A 24910-nucleotide genomic window follows, 5' to 3' on the forward strand; every position below is an offset into this window, starting at 1 on the left:
GGCACAAGAGTTGAGAGAATGGACAATTAACACCCTGGTAGGAATGGGTGGGACAGGGATGGCCAGGTGTCCACGCATTGTACCCAGGTGTTTTGGAGGTTCAAAATAACCGCAATGTGGAATTTAAGGAGGGACATTCTTACAAGGCAGGCGGCACTGATCACATTCCACCAAGATTAAAGTCTCAGTGCATGAGAGCAGGATGTAGCCGCTGGCCCTTCCGTGCTGCCGACAGCCCACGTGTCACTTCTTCCAACAAATCTAACCACCTGTGAGTGTGTATGGAGGACCAGAGGTGGACACGGGGTCTTCCTCAGTCACTCGCCATCAGTTCTTGAGACAAGAGTCTCACTGAACCTGCAGCGCACTGATTGGCTGTGTGGCTGGTCAGTGAGCTCAGGATCTGCCGTCTGCTCCCTACCCCACCTCCACAGTATCAGGTTTCTACATGGGTGCTAGGTGCATGTCCAGCTCTTATGTGGGTTGCTGGGGATGAACTTGGGTCTTTGTGTTTTCGCAATGCTACTTCTCTGATGGAGCTAACACCCTAGTCCCAATTCAAATGGTCCTTTACCTCCTCCACATCGGATGAGAAACCAGAAGATGCTGTGGAAATTTTGAGGAGGAAGGTTTTCTATTCAGTGCATTTAAAAACATAATAACATAAATAAGCTCATACCCGTAAGTCCAGCACTTGTGAGAAATGGAGGCAGGAGGACCGAGGTGAATTCAAACCCAGCCTGGGCTACAGCGCAAGAGTCTAACTCAAAGTAAAAAAAAATTAACAGTAGTTCACAGTCTCTCTAGCTTGTGCCCCTGTGACTCAGCACAACGCTGTGGGGCCGGCATCTCCCCTGACTGGAAGCTCTTGGTCAAGTTTGTCCAGCCAGGCTTCTGGCACTCAGAAGGCTGCTCCTTCTCCTCTCAGTTTGTCCTGAGGCAGAACGGTCACACACAGACGTCATTTGGAATCCTCCGCTTCGTGCGGTCACCCCACCATCTTTACTCGTTGTACTTGGCCAGCTTCAACCTGGGGATGATGTTCATGGACTGCAGCTCCTGGAAGAGCAGCTTGCAGGCATACGGGATGCGGAGGGAGGACACGTGGCACGATGACTTGCAGTAGTGGCACCTGAAACCCAAGTCAGCATGTGTCAGAGGGGCGGCAACACAGGCCTGCACACAGTACCGCTACACCCCTCTCCCGAGCAGCCCGTCATCGTCAAGACATGTTCTGATGGCTCAGAAAGTTAAAGGGACATCTGTGGACGCAAAACCCAGAATGATACAAATCCCGTACAATTTAAAATTATGTGACTTAAGTCCCTTAACTACACTTCTAGAACTTTCTCTTCAATAGGGAAAACATTTGCTTAAAACCGTTTTGAAAGAATCTCAGAATCCGGAACCATCAGGAACTGAGCCAGGTGTCTCAAGGTCAGACATTTCCAGCTGACTGCACCAACATGCCCTGTGTTTGGGGGCTTCTCTGAGCCATATTGTTCTCTGAAACACACTTGCCAAAACAATTCAGTTCCCACCACCAAGGCACCTCGTCTGATGGAAAAGAAGCCTTTAAAACAGGAGAGCATCAGTGGTCTCAGGAATGGGCTATTGGTGTTTAGAGTACGCTGTCCGCTGCAAAAACCCAAGAAAGCATTCCCATGTGGCCCCTAAAGCCTGTGTCCCAAGCAGCACACTAGCCACGCCATGTCAGATTCTTTGTCTTCTTCTGGCCTCGTCTTAATCGATGACTACAGAAGGTCCCTTGGGGAGAACGTGAACTGTCCTCCAGGTTTTACAGTTGAAGAAGACTCAGAAGAGCGTCCACAGTGAGGTTGTAACAAGACCACAGAGCCGGAGCCTCCCCAGAAGCTGCTCACTGGGCAGTGATTCTCATTCTAAGACTTCTATAGAGGAGCATTACAGTCAACACAACAGATAGACTCTGTTGTTGAAATGGGAGATGCTCGGGATACAGCACAGTGGAAAACTGTGTATTTGGTTGGATGTGGCGGCACATTCCAACACTCCTGTAAGTTCAGTACTGGGAGGCAGAGGATCGTTAAGTGCAAGGCCAGCCTAGGCTGCATGAGGTCTTGCCTTTTTTTGAAAAGTTCATAGTTGGATCTTCCTCTATTATCAGAATCTTCAAAGAGTTTGTGATTTTAAAAAGTAAGTAAAAAATCAAAGAGTAAGGGCAGTTAGCATGCTCAGCTCCAAGGACACAGTTGCTCAAGTGTGACCACAGTCACCTCTGGGAGGCGGGAACGCCTGTGCCCTCGACTTGTAACTTTGAGCAAGGGCTATTTCTATAGCCAGCAAAATGCAGCTGCTTGTTTTTTCTCTCTCTGTGTCTGCTGTATTTAATTCTAAGTTTATTTGACAGGGGTTTGCTACAGAACCTTGGCGTGTCATTGAAGCTGCTACGAAGAGCAACCTGGCTTCAAACTGGCAGCAATTCCCTTGCCATCTAGTGGGTGCTGAGGTAAGTGTGTGACATCACACTCTTTCCTGTTTTAAACCTAGAAAAGCGAGCAAGTCCCGAGGATGAGCATTTCCACGGTGACAGCAACCTGAGGGACAGAACTCCCGGGGGTCGGGTGGAGAAGGCTGCACCATCCCTGATGCTGACAGCAGAGAAACAGTGAATCTTAAAGACAGCCCGAAGACTTCCTCAAAGCCTTAGGATCAAGGTATGCTTTTAGTGTGCCTGGGTGGGTCCAAATTATTCAGGAATCATACTCACATGCTACTTTAATTAAATTAGAGAAACAGACTACACTGGAGTAACTTCTTCCTGGTGTTCCTATCCTGTATACTATATGGTGGCTCCAATTTCAGTTAATCTAGTTAAAATTCCATATGTGCTGGTTCATAGCCTAGATAACCACAATTAATATTCTGAATATATTCATTCAAAACATTCCAATGTTTTGTGTACGTGTGTGTATGTGTGTGTGTACACATATATACATATATGGACATACATATGTAAGCTAATTTACTCTATGGCTGAACTACTTGCACAGGTAGAAACCTGACCAAGAACAATAAGGTAAACTGATTTTAGGAGGAAGACAGCAAGAGGAGGCTGTGGGGGCACATGAGGTGCATGCCCAGTGCTGCATCTTACCTGAGTTAATTACCTTAACAGGGCTCTCTGGGGACTTCTGAGAAACACGTCTTGTTGTAAACCTCCCCATAGCAATGTCTTACTAATGTGCAAGTCACCCACAGGGTCCTGCTCCAAGACACTGAACCTAATTACCCAGCTTCTATTGTGAGGCTAATTAGAGGGAAGTACCTCCACCTGGCTGTGCTTGCGCCCTCCCGCCAGCTGGACACAAGGCCAGGTAATGACAGGAAAGATGACAGTGACATTATGCTCTCAGCCGGAGAGCAGCACATGAAGAGGCAGCCAGACTACAGACGGGTTAAGATTCCTTCCTGTTGGCAACAGAGTCTAAGAAGGACACGCAGATCAGACACAGGGTGTCTTAAGGTCTATGTAGCTGCAGATAAAGACGGCCAGACCACATAACCTGATCAGCTGCTTTCAAAGGACAGCACACGGAACCCATGATCAGGGCTGCAATCAGATGAGCTAGACACTAGACAGAAGCCAGGCAGCAAAGGAGACAGAGGTTTAACTGAGATAGAGCAGTCTGTCCAGTCTTATGTCAGGATCCCAAGCACCGAGCATGAAGAGCTTGGGCCCTGGGAATCTGCTTTACTCTTTCCTTTTTCTTTTTAGAGGAGGAAAGAAATACAAGGAAGAGGAAATGAGAACTCTTGTGCCAGACTGGGAGATCTGAGCATGGGGAACCAGGCGCCAGGCCCCATTCTATTATGCTATTGTGCGCTCTCTCTCTCTCTCTCTCTCTCTCTCTCTCTCTCTCTCTCTCTCTCTCTCTCTCTCTCTCTCTCTCTCTCTCCCCCTCCCCCCTCTCTGTTCTTTCATTATATAGCCCACAATATGCTCTACATGCATCTCAGAAGACAAATGGACACCCCAGGACAGAAGAGAGGACTGGACTTATTCTTATAAGAACATCAGCATCTCTGTGACCTTAGGAAGACCGTGAACTGAAAAGTGGACACTTCTATCAGTGTCCAGATTAACCATTTCTTCATAAACAGATTCATCAATTCATCTATGCTGCAAACATAAAATAATCTGCTAAAAGGTGTGTCACCAAGCTAGCAAGGATATACTGTGCTCTAAGAAGCTCCCTTGCTCTTCAGAAAACAAAAACATCCCCCCAAAAACCACCACCATTTGTTCTATTTACCTACTGTTCATCCACTCATCCATTTATTCATTCATTCATTCGTTCATTCACGTGTATGACTGTGTGTGCCTATGTGTGTCTGCAGGCATGTGCATGCCACAGTGCACGTCTAGAGGTTCTGCTCTTCCCTTTCCCGTGTTGTCCTGTGGATGGAACTCGGGTCACCAGGCTCCATGCACCTTTACTTTTCTCTCTCTTTCTGGTTTTCCAAGACAGGGTTTCTCTGTGCAGTCCCAACTGTCCTGGCGCTCACTCTGTAGGCCAGGCTGGCCTTGAACTCATGGAGATCCTCCTGCCTCTGCCTCCTGAGTGTTGGGATTAAAGGCATGCACCACCACCACCACCACCAGGCTGCACCTTTACTTTCTAAGTAACTTGCAGGCCCAGCCCTCTGACGATTCCTGACCTGCTTGATCTAACCAAGAGAGGCAGCTTATAGAGGCGGCAGGTTGAGACCGTCTGGAAAGAGGCTTTGGGGAAAGTCTACAGGGAAAAGGTGGCCAAACCCACCTCAAATCCCAGCAGTGGCTGCTCACCTAACTTAACTTCACACTGTTCTCTGAGGGGGTTCCCACCTGAGAATGAGGGGCTCTGAACAGGGCTGATGAGGGCGGCTATTTTCCACTTGTGAAATGTCTATCTTGGACACTGTGAGACCTTGCCTCTGATAGATCAGAGGGACCACAGGCTCTGTCAGTGATGTGGAGACTGCAGGGCTGCAGACCCTGATACCCCTAAGCAGATCTTTTTGTTCTCTGGTGGCAGGGGAGTGATCACAAACAAGGAAGGTCCGACAGTATACAATGTAGACATCCCAGGGATCACCACCCCTGAAGATGGCTGCTAGACACCAGCACATGGAAGTAAAAACTAGAAATTATGTAATGAACTTATTGACAATTCCACAATGCAAGGGATCACTTAGCAGGTACATATTTCATTAGGCACCGACCAGCTGCAACCTAGAGTGCGTCAGGGAGGCGGAATGCAGAAAACAGCATCTGATGCAGCGGATGCCGAATGCATGCTGGGTGAGCGGCCGGGACAGACGCTGTCTGTGCATCATGGAGCAAGTGGACTTACCATGGGTCAGGGGCACGGACATAGGCCAGGTCTTTGTCCTAGCTTTCTCACTTTTGTAAGTAAGATGCGGTAATTTGGCTTCTGGGGTCTGAGGTTACCAACAATGGATCTTGATACAACTTCTCCAGAGTAGTTTGGTTTTATTTTTTTAAGTTGTACTTCTTGTTATGGACGGTTGCAAGCTGCCATACGGACACTGGGAACTTAACCCAGGTCCTGGAGCAGCCAGTGCCGAGCCATCTCTCTAGCCCATGATAATACTAAAATTAGGATAAAGTCTGTTCTACTTAGGAGCTTAAACTACAGCAGTATAAATACAGCATTAAAGACACAACATACAAACACACTCGGGGATGTAAGGAATAGCGGGGGCACAAAGGTGGTCACAGGCAAAGGCCGCGGAGTACTGGGTCTGGTCGAGGCCCAGGGGTGTGGTCTAGGAGCTGCGGTCACTACCCACTCACCAGCCGGAGTACCCCAGGAGCCCACACTGCCCACAGACGTCAACCTCAAAGGCATCGCTTGAGATCATCAGCCTCTCCAGCAGAAGCATACTCGCTCCGTAGCCGATTAAACAGTCACGTTCCATTTCTCCAAGACGCAAGCCGCCATCGCGGGATCGCCCTTCAGTGGGCTGCCTTTGTGGTAAATGAGCAGACATGCATTAGACATGGAAAATAGAGGCAGGATCACAGGCCAAACAAAGCAAGGCTTTGGTGCAGGCTCTCCTGCAGCCAAACCACATCAGTGACCTGAAACTGCCCAGTCTCCCAAGAGCCTCAAAAGAGCAGGGCTACCACTGGGGAGAAAAACCGTAACTTAGTCCTTATCATACAATGTGCCATAATATAACAATATATTGTTTATACAGTCCCCTTATCATACGATACACCATAATATAACCATATATTGTTTATGTAGTCCCTCAATACTGGCGTTAGCGTTCATCACTCTTACATCACGATCACTGTTGCTAGGATGGTAGGTCTTTGAATAAGAGAACAACGTCTGAGTATTTCCAGAGAGGCCCCAGTTCTCTGTTACTTAGAAAAGGAACCTGGGTCTCCTGTAGTTCTTGCAGGGCTCGGTGCTGCTTCATTTTCGTGAACCTGCTGAGAACCTAGACCCACCGGGGGATGGGAATGGCAAATGAAGAACTGCTTCCCTCAGACTGGCCTGTAGATTTTTTTTTAAATAATTGTTGATTGATGTGGGAGCACCAGCCTGCCGTGGACAGTGCCATCCCTGGGCAGGTGGGAAGCACCCAGTGAGCAACGTTTGTCTGTGCTCTCTGCATTCCTGCCTTGGCTCCCCTGGGGGTGACTGTAACCCTTATGCCAAATAAACCTTTCCACCCAGCTTGGTTCTAGTCGGTGTTTTATCCCAATGGCAGACTGCAAACTAGAACAGGCCGCACAGTCTGTCACCTCCCATGACACAGTGAATACAGGGCCTCTCAACATAGGCTGAAATGTTCGTCTTGCTGCTTGTTCCAGCTGGATGTTATCAAGTGCAGAGTAGAGAATTTGAAAAAAGAAAGCTGCAAACAGAACGCTAATTAGAAGGCCTGAAGGAGCACTCTGCAGGGAAAACTTCACCATCAACACAGCCTTGCCCATTTTTATCGTGGGCAGACACAGCACGGACAGGCACTCCCTGCGCCTGAGGTCGCTGGACAAGGTGAAGGTGGTTATCTGCCTGAGCAGACCCCACGCTTACATTTCACCCGAGATGACTGCCTACAGACAACGGCTCCAGACAAGCTCTGTGCCGTGGGGGACCTTACAGCTGACTCAGAGGGGACAACACGAGACCCCAGGGTCTGCTGCTTAGGCAATAACTACCTTGAGAATCTTGGCTCTTCTTCTCTTTTCGTCTTTAAAAAATTGTAAAAAGATTACTCTCTTTAATGTACGAATGTTTTGCCTGCATGTGTGTGCACCACATGTGTGCCTGGTGCCTTCAGAGATCAAAAGAGGGCGTGGGATCCCCTGGAACTGGAGTTATGGATGATTGTGAACTACCATGTGAGAGCTGGGAATTGAACCCAGATCTTCCGCAAGAGTAACAAGTGCTCTTACCCACTGAGCCACCTCTCCAGACCCTTTCCAGCACCCTGAAGCACACACACAGCTATGGTTTTAATAGTCATTGCATCTGCTCAAGTTACGGTCAAGACTGAGTTTGGCTTTAAAAGAGCAAAGCCAAATGGTAGCTGCCCCATTTTTCTCCCGTCTAGCTGGCGTGATCTGTGAAGATGAGGGTACCAGGTATTCACCAGCATCTGTCACGTGCCTGGTATCTGGTCCACATTCACTATCTCTCTGTGAAGTAGGGACTATCATCTGACAAGGATATGACCTGGAGGCCTCGTTACCTAAGGAGCATCTCGCTGGCTTGGGATACACTTTTTTTCCCCCATACCTTTCTCTGCATGTTGAACCTGTGAAAACAGATCTACAGCTGCGGGAGGCCATTCACCATCACACCGACAACATGCTCTGAGCTGATTTAACTGGGCTATGCTGATCCTTGTCTTGGAGTAAGAAAGCATTTACCTTGTTTCTAGGTTTTATAGGAGCTTACAGGTGGGAGACTAGAATTTTAGAGAAACTGAATTTTTAAAGACCGTGAAGCTTCCAAAACTTGGGATGCTTTATACAGAGATGTAAATATTAGTATGACATCCCGGGGACAGATGAGGAGAGGAGGGCTGTAGCTGGGCTCGGAAAGGACAGCTGTGTTGGCTAGCTCCTTTTGTCTGTTTTCTTTCTTTCTCTCTCTCTCTCTCTCTCTCTCTCTCTCTCTCTCTCTCTCTCTCTCTCTCTCTCTCTCTCTTTCTTTTTTTGCCAAAATGACGTGTGCTAAAGTCTTCTGGGAGGAAAGACTCAATTGAGAAACTGCCTCCTGAAGACTGACCTGTAGGCTTGGTGGACACTTTCTTGATTAATGAGCGGCGTGGGAGGGCAGCGCTCACAGTGGGAGGTGCCATGTCTAGGCAGGCGGTCCTGAACGGTGTAAGAGTCCAGGCTGAGCAAGTCATGAGGGGCGGAGCAGAACGGTAAGCTGCTCCAGGGTCTCTGCTTAAGCTCCTGCCTTCAATTCTTGTCCTGGCTTCTCTCAGTGATGAAGTCTTACCTGAAAGGCATAAGAATTCTTTCCTCCCCATGTTGCTTTTGGTCACTAAACAGTACATCTAATACCCTGATATCTTAAGGGAAACAGAAGTTTTGCTGGGACTGTTATTCTCCACAGACAAGTGTGTAAGCTCTGACTGCTTCTGCCACCCAAGTGCTGCTCTTACCTGGTAAGAACGGCTCGCGGTCCTCGGGCCCGGGCATGCATTTTATCCAGCACCATGTGTTTCAGTTTCTGATAGTACACAGGTCCAAAATAGATGTATGCTTCTAAGGGCTCGCTGAAAGGAAAGTCAACATTGGGTTTACGGAACATTGTTTGGATAACTCAAGAGACAGTCTTCTCAGGCCTCAGCAGCTGCAGGCCCTTACTGTGTTCTCAGAGACTCACGACAACTGTGTGAGGAGCGAATGAAAAGGCTGGACCAAAACCACAGATGCATACTACTACATGAGTACATGATGCTCTCCCAAGAGATAAGCTACCAACAGGATGGCCTTCTTCATCACCACCCATTTCATCAGGACAACATCTTTTCTACTCTCATCTCTAGACGACTGGTCTACCCTAGCAATCCAGGGAGATTCCTCCTAAATGAAACCACAATAGGTCATTCATTCTGCTCTAAAAACCCCAATGATTTTTTTTCCCTGATATTCCACGTTGCCAAAATTGCACATGGCTAACATGCCAAGCATACTAGAACTTCTACCTCAGGACCACTGACCTCAGGCGTGTGCCAACAGTGATCCGTTGCCAGGTATATGCATGTGCCTCTCAACAGTACATTCCTTAGATGAACTTTATTGAACACCTTTTTCTTTCTTTGTTTTGTTTTGAGACTAGGTCTCACCATATTGCTTAACCTGGCCAGGAACTTGCCATATTGCCTAGGTTGGTATCAAACTTGCAATCTTTGGACGTCACCCCCCATGTGCTAGGATGACAGGAGAGAGCCTTCCTAAAGGAGGTCTCCTCCCTTACGCTCCTCCATCGTGCCTCACCTGACCCGAGCGCACTCAGCCCTCTGTGCAACCATCACTATTGTCTCTGTTTATCGTCTGTCTTCCCATAAGAAGTCTGTCACCTAGCGCCCAATAAATGCTGTGACACTCATCCCACTAGTGAATAACCACAGTAAGAGTCTCCAAAGAAGTGGTGTGTAAGTGCTCTGACAGAAAAAAGCAGTGTCTGGAGCAAACAGCCAGGGAATGAAAGCCTTAAAAAAATCTCCTAACTTCCTCAAAGAGAAGGAAGTACTCTCCAGGGCTGTTTAACCTAGCATGCCAGGCTAGGAGGACTGTGTCTCCACCAGTGAGCCTGAGGAGGTTAGGTAAGAGCTGGAGAGAGGTGTGACCAGGACTCAATCCCAGTGTTCTCTCTGCCTGTCACACTGGCCTGTCTGAAAAAACAAGTTCCCTTTGAGCAAAGCATGCTGACATGTGGGAAGAGCAAAGGAGCCATAAACTACAGAAAAGCAGCTCAAACTTTGGCCCGGATGGCCTGGTCCAATTCCAGCGTGCCAGCGCATGAGCAAAGGCTACTGCGGTTATGAGTCATGGATTTCAGCACAATGGGACCCCAGGAAGTCACAGTGGAAAGGAAGGCATGGTCGCAAGGGCCCTCAGAGAGCCTGCTTTTGTTCCAGACACTGCGTGACTTTTCCAACTCAAGTTTTCTTGTACCAAGGGTCTTTCTAGTTCTAATAACTGACTGCGGCTCTCAGCGATGGCAACTTATGGCAGAATTTATGGACCTCTGGCACCCAATGCTATTCCACCATCCAGAGAGTAAAGTCACATGCAATTCCTACTTCTAGCTAAGATCAGGAACTTGGGCGAGCAGGGGGGGATCCATTTGCAGGTCCTGGGGGAACTCTGAGCAGGCGCAGCAGGGCTTCTCAAGCTTTGGCATGAGGTACTCCATGTGGGTGCCCAGGGAAGCAGTGCAGACCACAGCTGTCCACAGCATACAGGATGCAGCTCATGCTAATCTTTCCGTGCATTTCTATTTAGGAAGCTGCACTGAATGGGCCCTATGGTTTTGTACACTCTCTGGACAGTATTATTTCTAAACAGAAATGAAGGTGATAGGTTTAGCAATGCCTGTGTTTTTTTTTTTTTTTTCCGATGGATCCCTACCTATTTAACTAAACCATACTTAAATGAAACAGACCATTAAAATACGCATTGTTTCCATCTGGACAAGTCATTTTAAGAAGCACTCCGTATTTTCAGCAGAAATGGATTTGGGGCATTTTCATCACTTCTGGAGCATTCTTGGAGCATTACAGTTAAGCAGCCCTCACACACGCTTCAGCTGGGCTGCACCTCTGTTCAGGTGGCTTACAACCCAAGGGCAGCGTAAGCACCATGACCCAGAGGTCTTAATATAATTTTACTCACTCTTTCACTCACAGTGCACATGTGTACCTGTTTGGTGCACGTGTGCTGACCTCAGAGGCCAGAAGGTGTAGGATCCCTCACTTGGGTCCCAAGGAGCAGCAGCCAGTGTTTTTAACTGCTGAGTCATCTCTTTATCCGCCACAATTGATTTGATCATGCAAGCAGTGTGGTCTGAGTTTCAGGACTCCATCATTCAGAATAACTGCAGGGACTTTTGTCCATCAGAGACGACAGGCAGACCCTTCACCGTCTTGCCCAGCCTTGGGATTTCCTCACTAAGTGTGCTTTCCTTGTACCACGCTCTCTGGATGGCACAGCTTCTGTCTCTCCACGTCTCACCTACCCTTTCACCTTTCCCTCGTCTCTATGTGGGGAGAGCTAGTTCTTGTCAGCGTTTGTCCACCCGGCAAGCATTGCTGGGGCACCTGTGCTGTCAGGCCCTGTGTCAGGCTCCGGAGACTGAGCAGTAGACCTAGCACAGCAACCTGCTCTCGTGGGTCTGTGACCCAGCATCATGGAGCATGTCTGGTACTGATGATGGCCATGTATGTCTGGTACTGATGACAGCCATGTATGTTTGTACTGATGACTACCACATATGTTTGGTACTGATGACGGCCATGTATGTTTGTACTGATGACTGCCATGGTGTCCCAGCTGGGGATGACACCAGCATCATGGAGCATGCCCAGTAGTGATGCCTGGCGAACAGAGAGTTATGGTTTTAATTGAATAATCAGTGGGCAGAGGGTGCGACCAGACACGGAGCGCTTGGTAAGCATTCACGAGGCTCGGGGTTCATAGAACAAAAACAAAGACCTCAAAGTCAAACCAAACTGGAGAATCTACTTAAACAACCAAACAGCAGCCTGTATGAAGCGCTCGCTGAGGTCTGCTGAGAAACTACCTGTGTCTGCTGCTGTTTCATGTCCAGTAACAGACTCATGGTCAGCTTTGTGGCTTAATTCACTTCCATCCCTGTGAAGCCTGGCACACATCAGAGGTTGAACACAACCGTGCTGGTGTGAGCACTGGCCCCAGTCTCTGCTGCTCGGCACATGAACGCAGGGAGGCCTCGCAGTCTGGGAAACTCCGCACCATATGTGCAGCCAATGGGCTCCACAAAAGCACAGAGACTCTAACAGACCCTGCCAGACAGAGTGACGGCCTCACTGGCACAGTGCTGTCCCCCACGTCCGTCCCTTCCTTCCTTTCGTTCTTTTTTTTTTTGAGAAAGAGTTTCTCTGTGTAGCCCTGGCTGTCCTGGAACTTTCTCTGTAGCACAGGCTGGCCTCGAACTTAGAGATCCGCCCGCCTCTGCCTTCAGATACTGGGGTTAAAGGTGTGCACCACCATGCCCAGTGCAATGCCCCACTTCTTAAACGTGGCTTTTCTTGCATTAGGTTTCTGAAAACTAAGGAAGCTTTGGACTTTCACACCTTAAGGTACGGCATTTTCAGGGCTCTTACCTCCTTTCCTTCTAGTGTTCAACAGCACACTCACCCTGTGATGCCTGAGGTGACGTAGTCCTTCCCCAGGTAGTTATAGCCATGACGCACGAGGTCTTCACACACATCCTTGACTTTACTCCCTCCGAAGGCCGTGCCGTAGTGGAACCTGCCGTCTAACACACCTGCCTTGCCAGCCAGCAGCTCGATTAACTTTCCCACCTGCGGGGTGAGAAAGGGACAAACTGTGAAGTGTCTCCCTGTGGCGCGGGGTTCTCCTGACCTATCCCCACAGTGACCAAGAGTGATAGACTAACACTGGCACTGACTGGCACCGTGTTGGGGAACCCTGGCCTAGGTGACTAATCTCCCCTACTGTTTTCCTAGTTTTCAGATATGGAAACTCAGGTATAGAGCTAAGCACTGAGGCCAAGGCCACGTGACCTGTGACAGAATTACGGGCTACAGGAAGCGACTGCTCAAAGAGGCATCTAGCACACGGGGTTCTGTGGGGCCACAGAGGAGAGAGCAGGAGGGACTAGGAGTCTGTTGATCTGTTAGCAGATGGCTCACTGTAACCAAACCAACTGCCTGCCTGCTTCTTTCCCTCAGAGAGGCACCCCTGAAGATCCCACAAGTAACTGACCGTCATTCTCGATGGGAAGCCGTGCGGGTTCATTATGATGTCGGGACAGATACCAGAATCACAGAATGGCATGTCTTCCTGGGGGACGATCAGGCCACAAACACCTGGGGACGGGGGTTTTACAGCACGTCAGGCAGATGAGCAGGAGGGAAGAACACAGTACTCAATGGGGGTCTTCCTGCTGCTGTCTCTATTCTCACTGCTCTAAAGCCCTCCCCACTGTCTCCATCAAGAGCAACAAAAGCAATTTCCAACAACGCTGGTAGCCAGCAGTTCAAAGATGACTCGCCTTGCAGAGAAGCACACAATGGCGCTGTCTGCCTGCTCGCCCACCTTCCCTGAGTGCCGTGAAGATCCAAGCACAGCGCCAGGCTGCTTGTACCCCAGAAGCGTGGCTACCAGCACTCTCTGCTCCCCGACAACTAGGCTGTGGTCTGCTGGGCTCAGCACCCAAGCCACAGGAATCCAAATTCTCTGAGCACCAAACAAAGAATGACTGAGTAAGACTGAATATGTAAAAATGTGGTTTTAAAAACCCATGGCAAGAAATCCTTGTGCTGGTTAAGAGCACTAGCTGCTCTTCCAGACCTGACACCCGTACATGCAGGCAAAACACCAAATGCACATAAAACAGAAACGCATCATCAAAAATAAAAGAAATCCTTGTGCACGGCTGAAATGCTAACAGGTGCGCCCGCTGGCTGCAGAGCTGGCTGGCTGGTCCACCTTGCCAGGGCTTCCCTGGCTGAGCTTAACCTGCCTTAAGGAATTTTAATTCCTATAGCTTACAGCACATTAGAAAAGTGGTCTTTGATTGAAATTGTAAAGACCAACAAGAAAAGTAAGAGCCAAATCATTCTTAGAGTAAAAGGCTAGAATTAGACACGGAATTCTAGGAATGAGAGCAGAGTGTGGCACCCCCCCACCCCAGCTCCGCACTCCTCTGCCGTTCTCTAAGGCAGCAGCTCTGAGCATCCCTTAGCAGGTTCTAGGCTTTCAGAGGTTTGCTGCTAAACAGATTTATAATCCTTCTGATTTGTTTTCCCTGGGAAGATGAGTAGGGATAGAACTTAGGTGCTCAATCACCTTTATACAAGAGCTAGAAGACTTGTGGGCTGGAGGGATGGCTCAGCAGTTAAGAGCTCTGACTGCTCTTCCAGAGCACGTGGGTTCGATTCCCAGCACCCACATGGCAGCTCACACCTGTCTATACACAGACATACATGAAGGCAAAATACCAGTGAACATAAAATAAAGTTAAAAAAATTCAAGAAGAAAAAAAGAACTGGACGACTGCACACAGCAGTGCTGAGTAAGGAGACAATGCTCTTAGACTGTAGCAAGACGCAGACCTCCTTTCTCCGAGGTGCAAACTTTGGATTTCAGGACCTACTAAAAAAACAAAAAACAAAAAAACGAACCTTTTCCATTCCTGTTTGTACTCTACATATTTTTTTAAAACCACATTTTTTTAAAAATATTATCGCACTGTTGGAGCTAAAACCCAAGACCCGATAAACACCAAGCTGCAGCCCCAGAACCCCAAACTACTTTAAAATAAAACCCTTATGGTCTGCGTATTGTGAAGCGCTGAAGACGGAGGCAAGGGATCCACCGTGTCTCTAGAGTTAGGGTCTGCACTCTGCTTTCTAGTGGCTTCCGGGAGTCGGATTCTGGAGCAGACAACTCTTCTGACAGCGACTGGGCTGAGAAGGTCTTATCGCATCATGAATGCTTTTCTGTGCAACAGGAACAGCTACTGGCTTTGCCCAAATGCAGCTGTGTGCTAAAATTTATGTCAAGTAGAGCATGTGACTTTTACCTTCCTTCCAAAAGCACATCGTATCCATACTGGAATTATCTGACCAAATCCTAGAGCTACTGGAAAATCTACTTTGAAAGACATCAACTGTAGATCCAGGCAGCGTGACATCATCACCACGAAGCAATGCACAAAGTACCGAACATGGCCATTCCTACAAGGGCTGGGGAGAGTGGGGAGTCCAGGGACAACCCTAAACACAAATCCAAAGGAAAATGCAGTACCCTGTCAACCAGAACTCACAGGGATTCTGGGGTCAGCTTGGGAGAAGCTGCCCTTCATCTCCCAAAGCTCCAGGAGAAGGTGGGAGGGAGGGTCAGGTGGCCCAGACCAGACTGAGGCAGCATGACAGGCAGGTTAGGACTTGGGAAAGGTAAAAAGGGAGAAGACTTGTCCTTTATCTTCAGTTTTAGTTGACGTGTTTAATTGAGCCAATTCAACCTCATTATGCTGTAAGATGAAATGCTCCTTCCTAAAACCAGAATCTAATCATTTCCTCCACGTCTGATTAATCTTCACTGCAGAGCTTCCTTTTGGGACGTCCTCTCCTCATCTGCCTTTTCCTGACACTTGTGGAAGAAAGCACACACGCACAGCTTTTTTTCCATCCTGGAGCAGGACTGCTCTGACTGTCTCTGAACCAAGGGCACCTGTAAGCCAAAAATTAAATCTTCGCTAACTTAAAATTACTCGAGTCCTGAAACCCTTTTATATGCCAAGACGGTTCCCATAGCAGACAGCCTGTGTTGTTTGTTTTGTGTGAAAGTGAATGATAAAAGACCCATGAAATCGACACAGAAAGCCAGAACAGCAGCGAGAGGCGAGGGCTCTCCATCACTGCGGCTTCTACCCTCTGCTGACTCGCAGAACAATGGGGGCTACACATCCAACTGCAGATCCAACACAGCTGTGCATTTCATTAGATGAAGAGCACTAGCAACACAGTAAATAATTAACTTATTCTGCTCCGCTGGCTGTGCTGTGAGACCAGTCATAGCTGACAGATTTTAATACACGTTAACACAAAGGGGCCGTAATGAGCTTAGAAGTTAAAACAAAATATTTAGACAGAATTTGACGATCTTGAATCTCAAATTAGACAGATGATTTTTAAAGTTCGCATTTTACTGAATCCATCAGGGGCAGAGAACATTTTCCTTCGTAGAAACACATTTCCTCCCTTTCTCTTCCCTTCCGGATTTCTCTGGTTCAGAAGTACTGAGGTCCTCACCAGACTGGGAAGGTAGCTTTTCTTTCCTTCAGTGAAAAATTGAAACTGTGCACCAAGGAACACAGGCATGAAGTCCAGGCCAGTACTAGGAACTTTTCAAAGCTGTGGCCACTTCCCCTGAATACTGGCTTAAATGCAAACGAGGTGCAGTGTGCTTCAGTGTGCTGACGCCCTGGGTCCCTGGAAGGAGGGTGGACTGACTACACCATGGCTAATGGGAGCTGCTGGGAAACCATTCCTGATTCATACCTTAAAAGCTTACACAGCATTTCGGATTTTAAAATAAAATTCCATCCCCGGCTCATGCTGCTGTCTCAACTCCATTGTTTACAGCACAGCCTCCTGGTAGCAAAATGCAAATACATTTTGCTCAGGAACTTTGATGCACTCATGGGGGCAACTGGGAATTAGGCCACAGACTGTATCACAGGACTCTTAGCAAACACAAGTCAATAAAGAAAAACAGGAGCTGGGAAAGTTAAGAGCAGATGCCCTGCCAAGAGAATATTACTAAATCAGCACCAACACTAATTCCAAGCATAAAGAACTCAGAGCCCAGGGAAGCTACAATTGAGGACGCACACCCTGTCTGGCTCCTATACTGAGTTGCTATCTTTATCGCTATGGCTTTACAGAGAACCCAAAAATCATGTAAGAATGGGTTTGTCCAGCGAAGTCCAGTTGACATTATGAATCATTTGGTTTTCTTAAAATGTGTTTTTAATGACTAATATTAATAGCAACTGACACATTAGATTTAGTGGATTGGATCTGTGTGATATAATACTTTAAATTTAAAAGTTAATAGATCAGAAAAAAATCGGTGTGGTAGCTCATGTCAGTAATGTAGGTATTAGGAAAACAGGGAGATTCTGAATTCAAGGCCAGCCTGGCTACGCCGCAAGACCCAATCTCAAAAACAATCAAATGGACAAAAAGAGAGAGAGAGAGAAAAGAAAAAAACATTCTAGAGCCATATTAAGACAAGAGAGCAGATGCTAACTGCAGGAGATAACTCCAACGATCTATTTAATTCAAGAGCTATTTCCAAGGTGACATCACTATTTTTTTTTATTGTTTTTAATGAGCCATATATTTTTCTCCATTCCCCTCCCCTTCTACTGACCTCTCCCATGGTCCCTACGCTCCCAATTTACTCAGGAGAGCTTGTCTTTTTCTACATCCCATGTACATTAGATCCATGTATGTCTCTCTTAGGCTCCTCTTTGTTATCTAAGTTCTCTGGGATTATGAACTATAGGCTGGTTTTTCTTTGCTTTATGTCTAAAAGCCACTTATGAGTGAGTACATATGATAATTGTCTTTTGGGGTCTGGGTGACCTCACTCAAAATAATGTTTTCTAGCTCCATCAATTTTCCTGCAAATTTCAAGACGTCGTTATTTTTTTCTGCTGTGTAGTACTCCATTGTATAAATGTACCACATATTCCTTATCTATTCTTCGGGGGTGGGGGCATTTAGGTTGTTTCCAGGTTCTGGCTATGACAAACAATGCTTCTATGAACATAGTTGAGCACATGTCCTTGTGGCACGATTGAGCATCCTTTGGGTATATATCCAAAAGTGATATTACTGGGTCTTGAGAAAGGTTGTTTCCTAATTTTCTGAGAAATCACCACACTGACATCCAAAGGGGTTGTACCAGCTTGCATTCCCACCAGCAATGCAGGAGTGTTCCCTTTACCCCACATCCTCTCCAGTATAAGTTGTCATCAGTGTTTTTGATCTTGGCCATTCTTACAGGTGTAAGATGGAATCTCAGAGTTGTTTTGATTTGCATTTCTCTGTTGGCTAAGGGTGCTGAACATTTCCTTAAGTGGGTGACAAGCAAATGGTTTCCTACTGGTTGTCACCTTAGCATTCCTAAGTACATGTTGTGTGACAAGCACTATCAGGAGGTAAGGACACAACTCCGGACAGGCAGAGGTAGCGGACCTAGATTAATCTAGTGAACACTGGAAACTAACAGCCTTCTACAATGTTCTCCGTGACGCAGAGCACATCCGGACGCTGCCTTCTGCCCCCCCCCACCCCCCAGCTACCCAGGGCCAGGGCACGAGTGTCCAGTGTTAAATTGCTCATTGCTGATGAACGCAGTCCTGAATGAGGCCAAAGCACAGCTACACGCTCTCGAGTTTGTAATAAGCTCACGTCTCTGGGCCTTAATACTTTCAGAAATGTAAATTTCTAAATCAAAATGTGAAGGCTAACACAGGTGGTTGCTCCTTTCTCCCCTTTCTCCAGCTATCGAATTACCTCTTCTTTTTCTCTCCACCACCTTAAATCATGCCAAGGGGGAGAGACAGGGAGGACAAAAACCGAGGTATCACGGCAGATCTATCTCATCACTTGCCATATCCTGGCTGATGTAACTTCAATTCGGCTCTTCCTTACATGCTAACAGATAAATAATGCATAAGAAAACTTGATTAGCTTTCTTATTAAAACATCACTCTAAATGAGAGGAGGCGCTAGAAGACAATGGTGTTTTTACACAGCTTTCCCATGAGCAGTTGAATGGTTTGATGTGATAAATTTGCATAGTCGGAGGCACACAAAGGGCTGATTAATTGAAACCCTTACAATGCTCCTGGAAGCAGCTACTGTAAAACAATAACCATAGGAACTTTACAAAACACACACGGCTAAATGTGTCAAGAACTTAATGAAATGTGTTGAGCCTACACTATTTGGAAACAGAATTGGAGCTTTTTATTCTGGGCCATAAAACACTAAACACCTTAATTTCAAAGCTTTAGTTGGGTATTTACTGAAAGGGCAGAGGGCTACAGTGGGCCACAGATCAGAACTTGTTCTTAGAAAACAGGTTAAGCAAAGGCTTCTTACAATGAGGTGTCTATGTGGATTAGAAATCCAGAGATGCTGGGGAAAATGCACCTTATCTTTAGGCTCTCACCATTACTTAACCAGTCGCCCCCTCTTCCCTTCTCTTAAATCAGGCAGCCAAAGACAGCCAGTGTGTCTGAAGGTGGCCAGGCAGAGGACTTTAAGGACCATAAGAGCTGTGTGAGGGTAAGGTCCAGCCATGTCGTGATTACTCCAGGCCGATCTTCTCACTCACCTAGTTCTACAGAAAACACATAATGAATGAAGGTCTGGCAAAACTGGCTTTCAACTTGTGTGACAGACAAATTTCGTTCTCAGATCTTCTGAGATGGGCAAACATTTTCTTACTCCTCATAAACCCTGCACAGACCCACAGAAGGGCTTCAAATGTCTGGACAGTAAGGGTTGACCTTTAAGATACACTCCATCAAAACATTAGCAAATTAACAGCAGATTACTGGATGATTTTTGAGGCAAGCAATCTTTTAATGGGACTTATTTTGAGCAACAGTCGAAGATAACTATTCTAGAAAATTTTGCTCACAAATACAAAGATAAACCAATGGCTGTGTTTTGATGAGACCAGGTTCTACTTCCGACACAACAGGTGACGTCAGAGCTCTTCACTGGCTCTCTGGTCCCAGAGGACGGGGGGGCACTAAGGAATGGACGTCATTATCTCAGATTTGCAGTTATTAAAAAGCTCCTGTTTGCCAGGACAAACACTCTTGCTCAAATACAGTTTTTCCTTAGAAACACTGCTTGGCATTGCTGCGGTTCTGTGATCTGCGGGACCTTTGTTGGAGGTGCTAATCCTTTTTCACATGAGAGACTAAGAAATGTCCTTTCAGGAGAGTGATATATTGCTTTTCTCCTCTCCACATCAAAGGAGTCCACTCTTTCCTTGCTCGTCGTGAATGGCAGCAACAGAAAGGATATCCAGAAATATAATAATTCGCTTTGCCTGGACACTGAGATGAAACGTAACTCCTTAGGCTAATGTAATCTTCTGCTTTAGAATTAAAGGAGGCCAAGAATGAACTCTAACAAAGGCATCATCAGAGAAAAAGTCTCAATATGAAAATATTTGGCCCTAATTAAAAATTTGAGTTTCCCTCTATGTAGATTTTATATATATATAAAAAAAAGTCAAAGAGCCTAATACATGTGTTTCTATTTCGAAATGGATGTCTAGCTCCAAAGGTGCCAGTCAAGCATCCTGTGAATCTCTCTCTGTATCTTTATGTACAAAGCTGACGATGCATTTCATAAAAGCACACAACCCTGCAGACCCGCGCCTCGGCTCTGCTGGCCTCTTTGGAAGGTCGTTACATATGAACCATGGGAGTCACAGCTTCACTCCTGACTGAAGAAAACGGGACACGGAAAAGATCACAGCTCCTCTACAGAACTCAAAGCCAAGGCAGATGTGCTTCCTCTGTAAACACACAAGACACGTTCACTCTCTGCTGTCAAGGAGGCCCTCACTGAGTAGCTCAGCACTCCCCAGATATTCTTCAGCAATAGCTGACTGGGCCAGTAGGAATCGGCCTCCACAGCCTCACTGACAACGTTCATAACAGATCTAGTGAAGACCCAGGGAAGTCTGCATGTACTTCAGGAAGAGTCCCCGACTGTCACAGCGGACAGACTGAAATGTCATTAACGGAGATGCAACGAGAGGTGCTCAGAGTCTGCTGGCCTGCTTCTGATAGTCAAGTAGTGTTTGCGTGACACCATTTGCACCCACGACTTCCTTTTTCAACAAAGGTTCTGTCTGCTTAGTCCTGTTTTTGTCTGGTTTTTGTTTGTTTTGAAATAGGATTTTACTACGTAGCTCTGGCTGTCCTAGAACTTGCTCTGTAGACTAGGTTGGCCTTAAAATCACAGAGATCTGACAGCTTCTGTCCCAAAAGAGCTGGGATTAAAGGAATATGCCACCATGCCTGGCCTACCCTCAGTTCCTGAGTGATGGGGAACCTCCTTCAGTCATTGGCCTGAGAGGCTGGATCAGGTTGGGCGTGGCATTGGGTCCCAAAAAGATGTGGGCTCTGCTTGCCCCCCCCCCCCCCACACACACCTGGATGCTGGATTCCGTTCCTGCTCCTGGTTCGTACAGAGGCCTGCGATCTGTGAGTCCCGCCTTAAATAAAGAACCCCTTATTATACCCAATTCGGAGCTCGTATGGGGTTATTTTATTTGAATTCTCCTTCACTGAGGGTCCAGGGGTACTGCTGCAGAGACTGATGACCCTTAAACTTGCTGTAGTGTGGCCTTCTCTTGCCAATCAGTCTTCGCTTACCGCCCTGCTGCTGTGGACACGTTGTGGTATGGAGTCTCTGATTCTAGCTGAGCCGCTCATTCCATCCTCTTTGGTCAAGCACAGCATATGGCTACCAGTGCTCGACTCTGTGTCCCCAGTTGCTGCATTTAGCTGCTAACCACCCTGTCACCCTGAAGTGACAACGCCGGAGCGGGGTCAACACTCATGCTCTGTGACACTAGACTCTCCAAGATGCCACTGACTGCTGGGAAGGCTCTTTGAAGAGGTACTGGGTACAGAAATCTAACCTAATCTCTGTATTATACATGTACTAAAAGAATCCCTAACTGCATCTTAAAAACAAAAAACAAAACAAATACCCAAAACCAAAAACCCAAACCAAACCAGACAACAAACCAACCGGGCCATCTCTAGGATCACACTACATTCCAAACATCAAGAACTTAACTCTGTGCTTAAGAGGCAGTACACAAATACACAGGTTTCCTCCTGGAGAAGACCTATGGGTCAACCTGCAAGCAATGCTCTATTATTTCTGAACTAGTCCACCTTTCAAGAGTGACAGTAAAGCTCCACTGACCAGTGTCCTCACCCTGGGATGTGCCTGAACCAAACAAACTGACCACATCAGGAATCGTGGTGTCACAGTACACCCCAGAACCCCATGAACTCTTGAGACTTCATCAGCCCATTCTGCAGTGATTACCCAGAGCACAGCTGGTGTTGAGGGTCTCCAGTGAACTCCCTTTGACTGACAGCATCTGACTCTTCGTCTGTTCCAGGTCCTCTCTGGGCCCCACAGCCTGAGCTGCTAAAGTGGTCAGCGTGCCCAGCACCCCCCACCCCCACTCCTCTCCTGGCTTTAGCGACCACACCGAGCCAGAAGATCAAGAGAATGGTCAAAAGCAAAGGCTCAGAATTTTACTTCATTTTCTATTTTTTTCAAATTCATGAGAGCCTGAATGTTAATCAACTAAGCTATTAAAGCCTTAGCAGATCAGTTAAAGAATGAGTTAATTTTAGCAGGGAAGGGGCATCAGAGAGGACAGTTTTGGGGAACATGTCTTCTGACAATTCAGGACCAATTCAAATAGTGTAGTGTTTGCTTTGGTGGAAGATACAGTTTTATCTAAGAAAACAGGATTTTGAAGAGATGCTCCCCTCAAGGAGACGCAGAAAAGACTTGTAAAGGCTGTACCGTTTCTATGGAGAAATTTCCAGGACTATGGCAATGCCAGAGGCATCAGAACAGAAAAGAGCCACCTTCAGTCAGTTTAATGGAAGAAGCAACACACCCAGGAAATTCTGCATTCGAACCTTGGTCCTATAAGCCTTAAGCTGTACCCAGCAAACTTCCGCCCTGAGGTTCAAATGCCTCATCCTGTACAGTAGGAATCCCAGAAGTTACTAGAACTGAATAGATAAAAGCATAGAACACGCCTGAAAAGTTTGTAAATTATCAGCACTCTATAAATTTGGGACAAACAGCATCACACATAACATTTGCCTCCTTTAGCTAAGCGTCTAACAGACGCCTCAAACTTGAGGTTCAAACTCTTAACCTGCACCCTTGTCTAACACAGTAACATGGCTCCTCCCCATTCTTGTCAACTGCCCACTGAGGCCACAGACACCCCCAAGGTTTAGATTTATTTTCCTAAACAAATGTGAGAAGACTTTAGCCCCCAATGTAGCAGTGTTGGGCGGTGTTTAGGGACCGGGCGCCACCCCCTGAACGGGTCCGGCGGGCTCTCCAGTGGGCTCTGTGCCCTTTCACTGTTCAGCAGATGACGGAAGGAAAAGCCCTCGACAGATGTGAGACCAAGGCCTCACTTTCTAGTTTCTAGAACTGTAAGAAACAAATCTCTGTATGTAGAGACTACCCAGACTAACTATTCTAGGAATAGCAGCACAGATAAGATGAAGTCAAGGGGTCCCTGAAGGCCATGGGCCAGCCACTCTAGCCTAAATAATGAGTTTCAGGTTCACTGAGAAACCTCCTCTCAAAAAACAAACAAATAAAGGTGGAAAGCAAGCAAGGAAATATAGGAGATGGCAACTCGACCCTCTATACATGTGTACATGCACGTGCACATGGCATGGCACCTGCATTCGTGTGGATATATTAAACACACACACACCAATACACAATAGCCTATAGAGAAACATACAAAGATGAGCACTGTGCTTTGTGAATGAGCAGCATTGGACTTACTATGATAATGCTGTCAAAGTCCTCAGCGGAACAATTTCCATGTTAGACTATTCCCAACAAAGCACAGACTAATAAATGCCTACAGAGGATAGGACATGCTTATAATACACGACTTCCCACCACCCTTTCCTCAACAATTGAAAGAACAACTCGTCTACAAGGAGAGAAGCTAGGTATGGGGAGAAGGAAAAGTCAAGAGCCCTGAAGAATCAGGAAACAGGAGTTTCCCTAAGTCCACAGTTTAGTGTTTGCTACGACCGTGTCTCCCTAGATTAGTGTGCTGGTGCCGACTTTCAGTGTACCTTAGAATGCAGCTGTATTTAGTGATCACATGCCTTCAATCCAGCATCAGGAAGCCGAGTCAGGTGGATCTCTGTGAGCCTGAGGCCAGCCTGGACTACACAGCAAGCTTTAGGTCAGCCAAGGCTATCTGGTAAGACTGCCTCAAAAACAATCAAAACCTCCAACCCCCTCTCCTAAAACAACAACAGGAGAGGTAATTATAGCTCAATGGAATCACCAAGATGAGCCCTAACCCAACATGCCTGGTGAATCCCTAAGAAAAATGCTAGGGTTGCATGTGAAGAGGGAAAAACGCCATCTGGAGCAAGCCTCAGAAGAGGCTGTATCTGCAGACGCCTTGACCTTGGATGGCCAAGCTCAAGACAGCAAGAAAATCTGCTGCTGCTCAGCCTGCCAGATCTGTGGCTCTTACCAGAGCAGCCTTAGCAGACAAATACTGTATACCCAGCCTTCCTGTACCAGCTGCTCGGGACTTCAGAGAGTAAGACAGCTTCTGGCTCTGGTCGATGGTTGGCTCATGAGCATTACTTTAAAGTGTGCCCCGCTCCGTGTGTGTTCAACATTAGATGTCTTCCTTAATTGATCCCTACCATATTTTTTTGAGTCAGAGCATCTCACTGAGCTTGGAGCCTAGATTCAGCCAAACTAGTTAGTGCAAGTCCCACACATCCTTGTTGGGGAATATTATTTTCAGGTGTGTGACTTTTGTTTATGCTACATTTGTTTAACTCTGTGAAGCTGTGTTACTGTGCCTGTCTAAAACACCCGATGGTCCTAATAAAGAGCTGAACGGCCGACAGTAACGCAGGAGCAAGGACAGGCGGGGCGGGGCGGGCAGGCAGAGAGCATAAATAGAAGGAGAAAGGGGAGGGCAGGCGCCAGCCACACAGCAAGCCCCCGAGAAAGAAGCAAAGGAACGTACACAGAAAGAGAGAACGATAAAGGCCCAGAGGCAAAAGGTAGTAGGGTTAATTTAAGTTAAGAAAAGCTGGAAAGAAACAAGCCAAGCTAAGGCTGGGCATTCATAACTAAGAGTAAGCCTCTGTGTGCGTGATTTATTTGGGAGCTGGGTGGCAGGCGCCCTCAAAAGCCAAAGGGTAAGACCTCATACAAGAGACCCTGCTGTCCTCCTCCTCAGGGCTGACATTAAGTGTGCACGCTGCTCCTGTGT

At 47.1% G+C, this 24910-nt stretch overlaps 1 protein-coding gene across 1 annotated transcript in view; it reads right to left on the reverse strand.

Annotated features, from left to right (window-relative positions):
• Nucleotides 1-615: 615 nt before the first annotated feature.
• The window catches only part of Polr3b (RNA polymerase III subunit B), a 101572-nt gene continuing 77277 nt past the window's right edge, over nt 616-24910 (reverse strand). Inside the window, exons 24-28 of the mRNA XM_038314765.1 lie at nt 13016-13119; nt 12425-12591; nt 8683-8796; nt 5843-6016; nt 616-1132 (exon numbers count right to left, since the gene is read on the reverse strand). Coding sequence (XP_038170693.1) covers nt 1003-1132; nt 5843-6016; nt 8683-8796; nt 12425-12591; nt 13016-13119 — 689 coding nt within the window. The 3' untranslated portion in view covers nt 616-1002. The remainder of the gene's footprint in view (nt 1133-5842; nt 6017-8682; nt 8797-12424; nt 12592-13015; nt 13120-24910) is intronic.

This window comes from Arvicola amphibius, chromosome 17 (assembly GCF_903992535.2).
Source record: "Arvicola amphibius chromosome 17, mArvAmp1.2, whole genome shotgun sequence".
NCBI classification, from domain to species: domain Eukaryota; kingdom Metazoa; phylum Chordata; class Mammalia; order Rodentia; family Cricetidae; genus Arvicola; species Arvicola amphibius.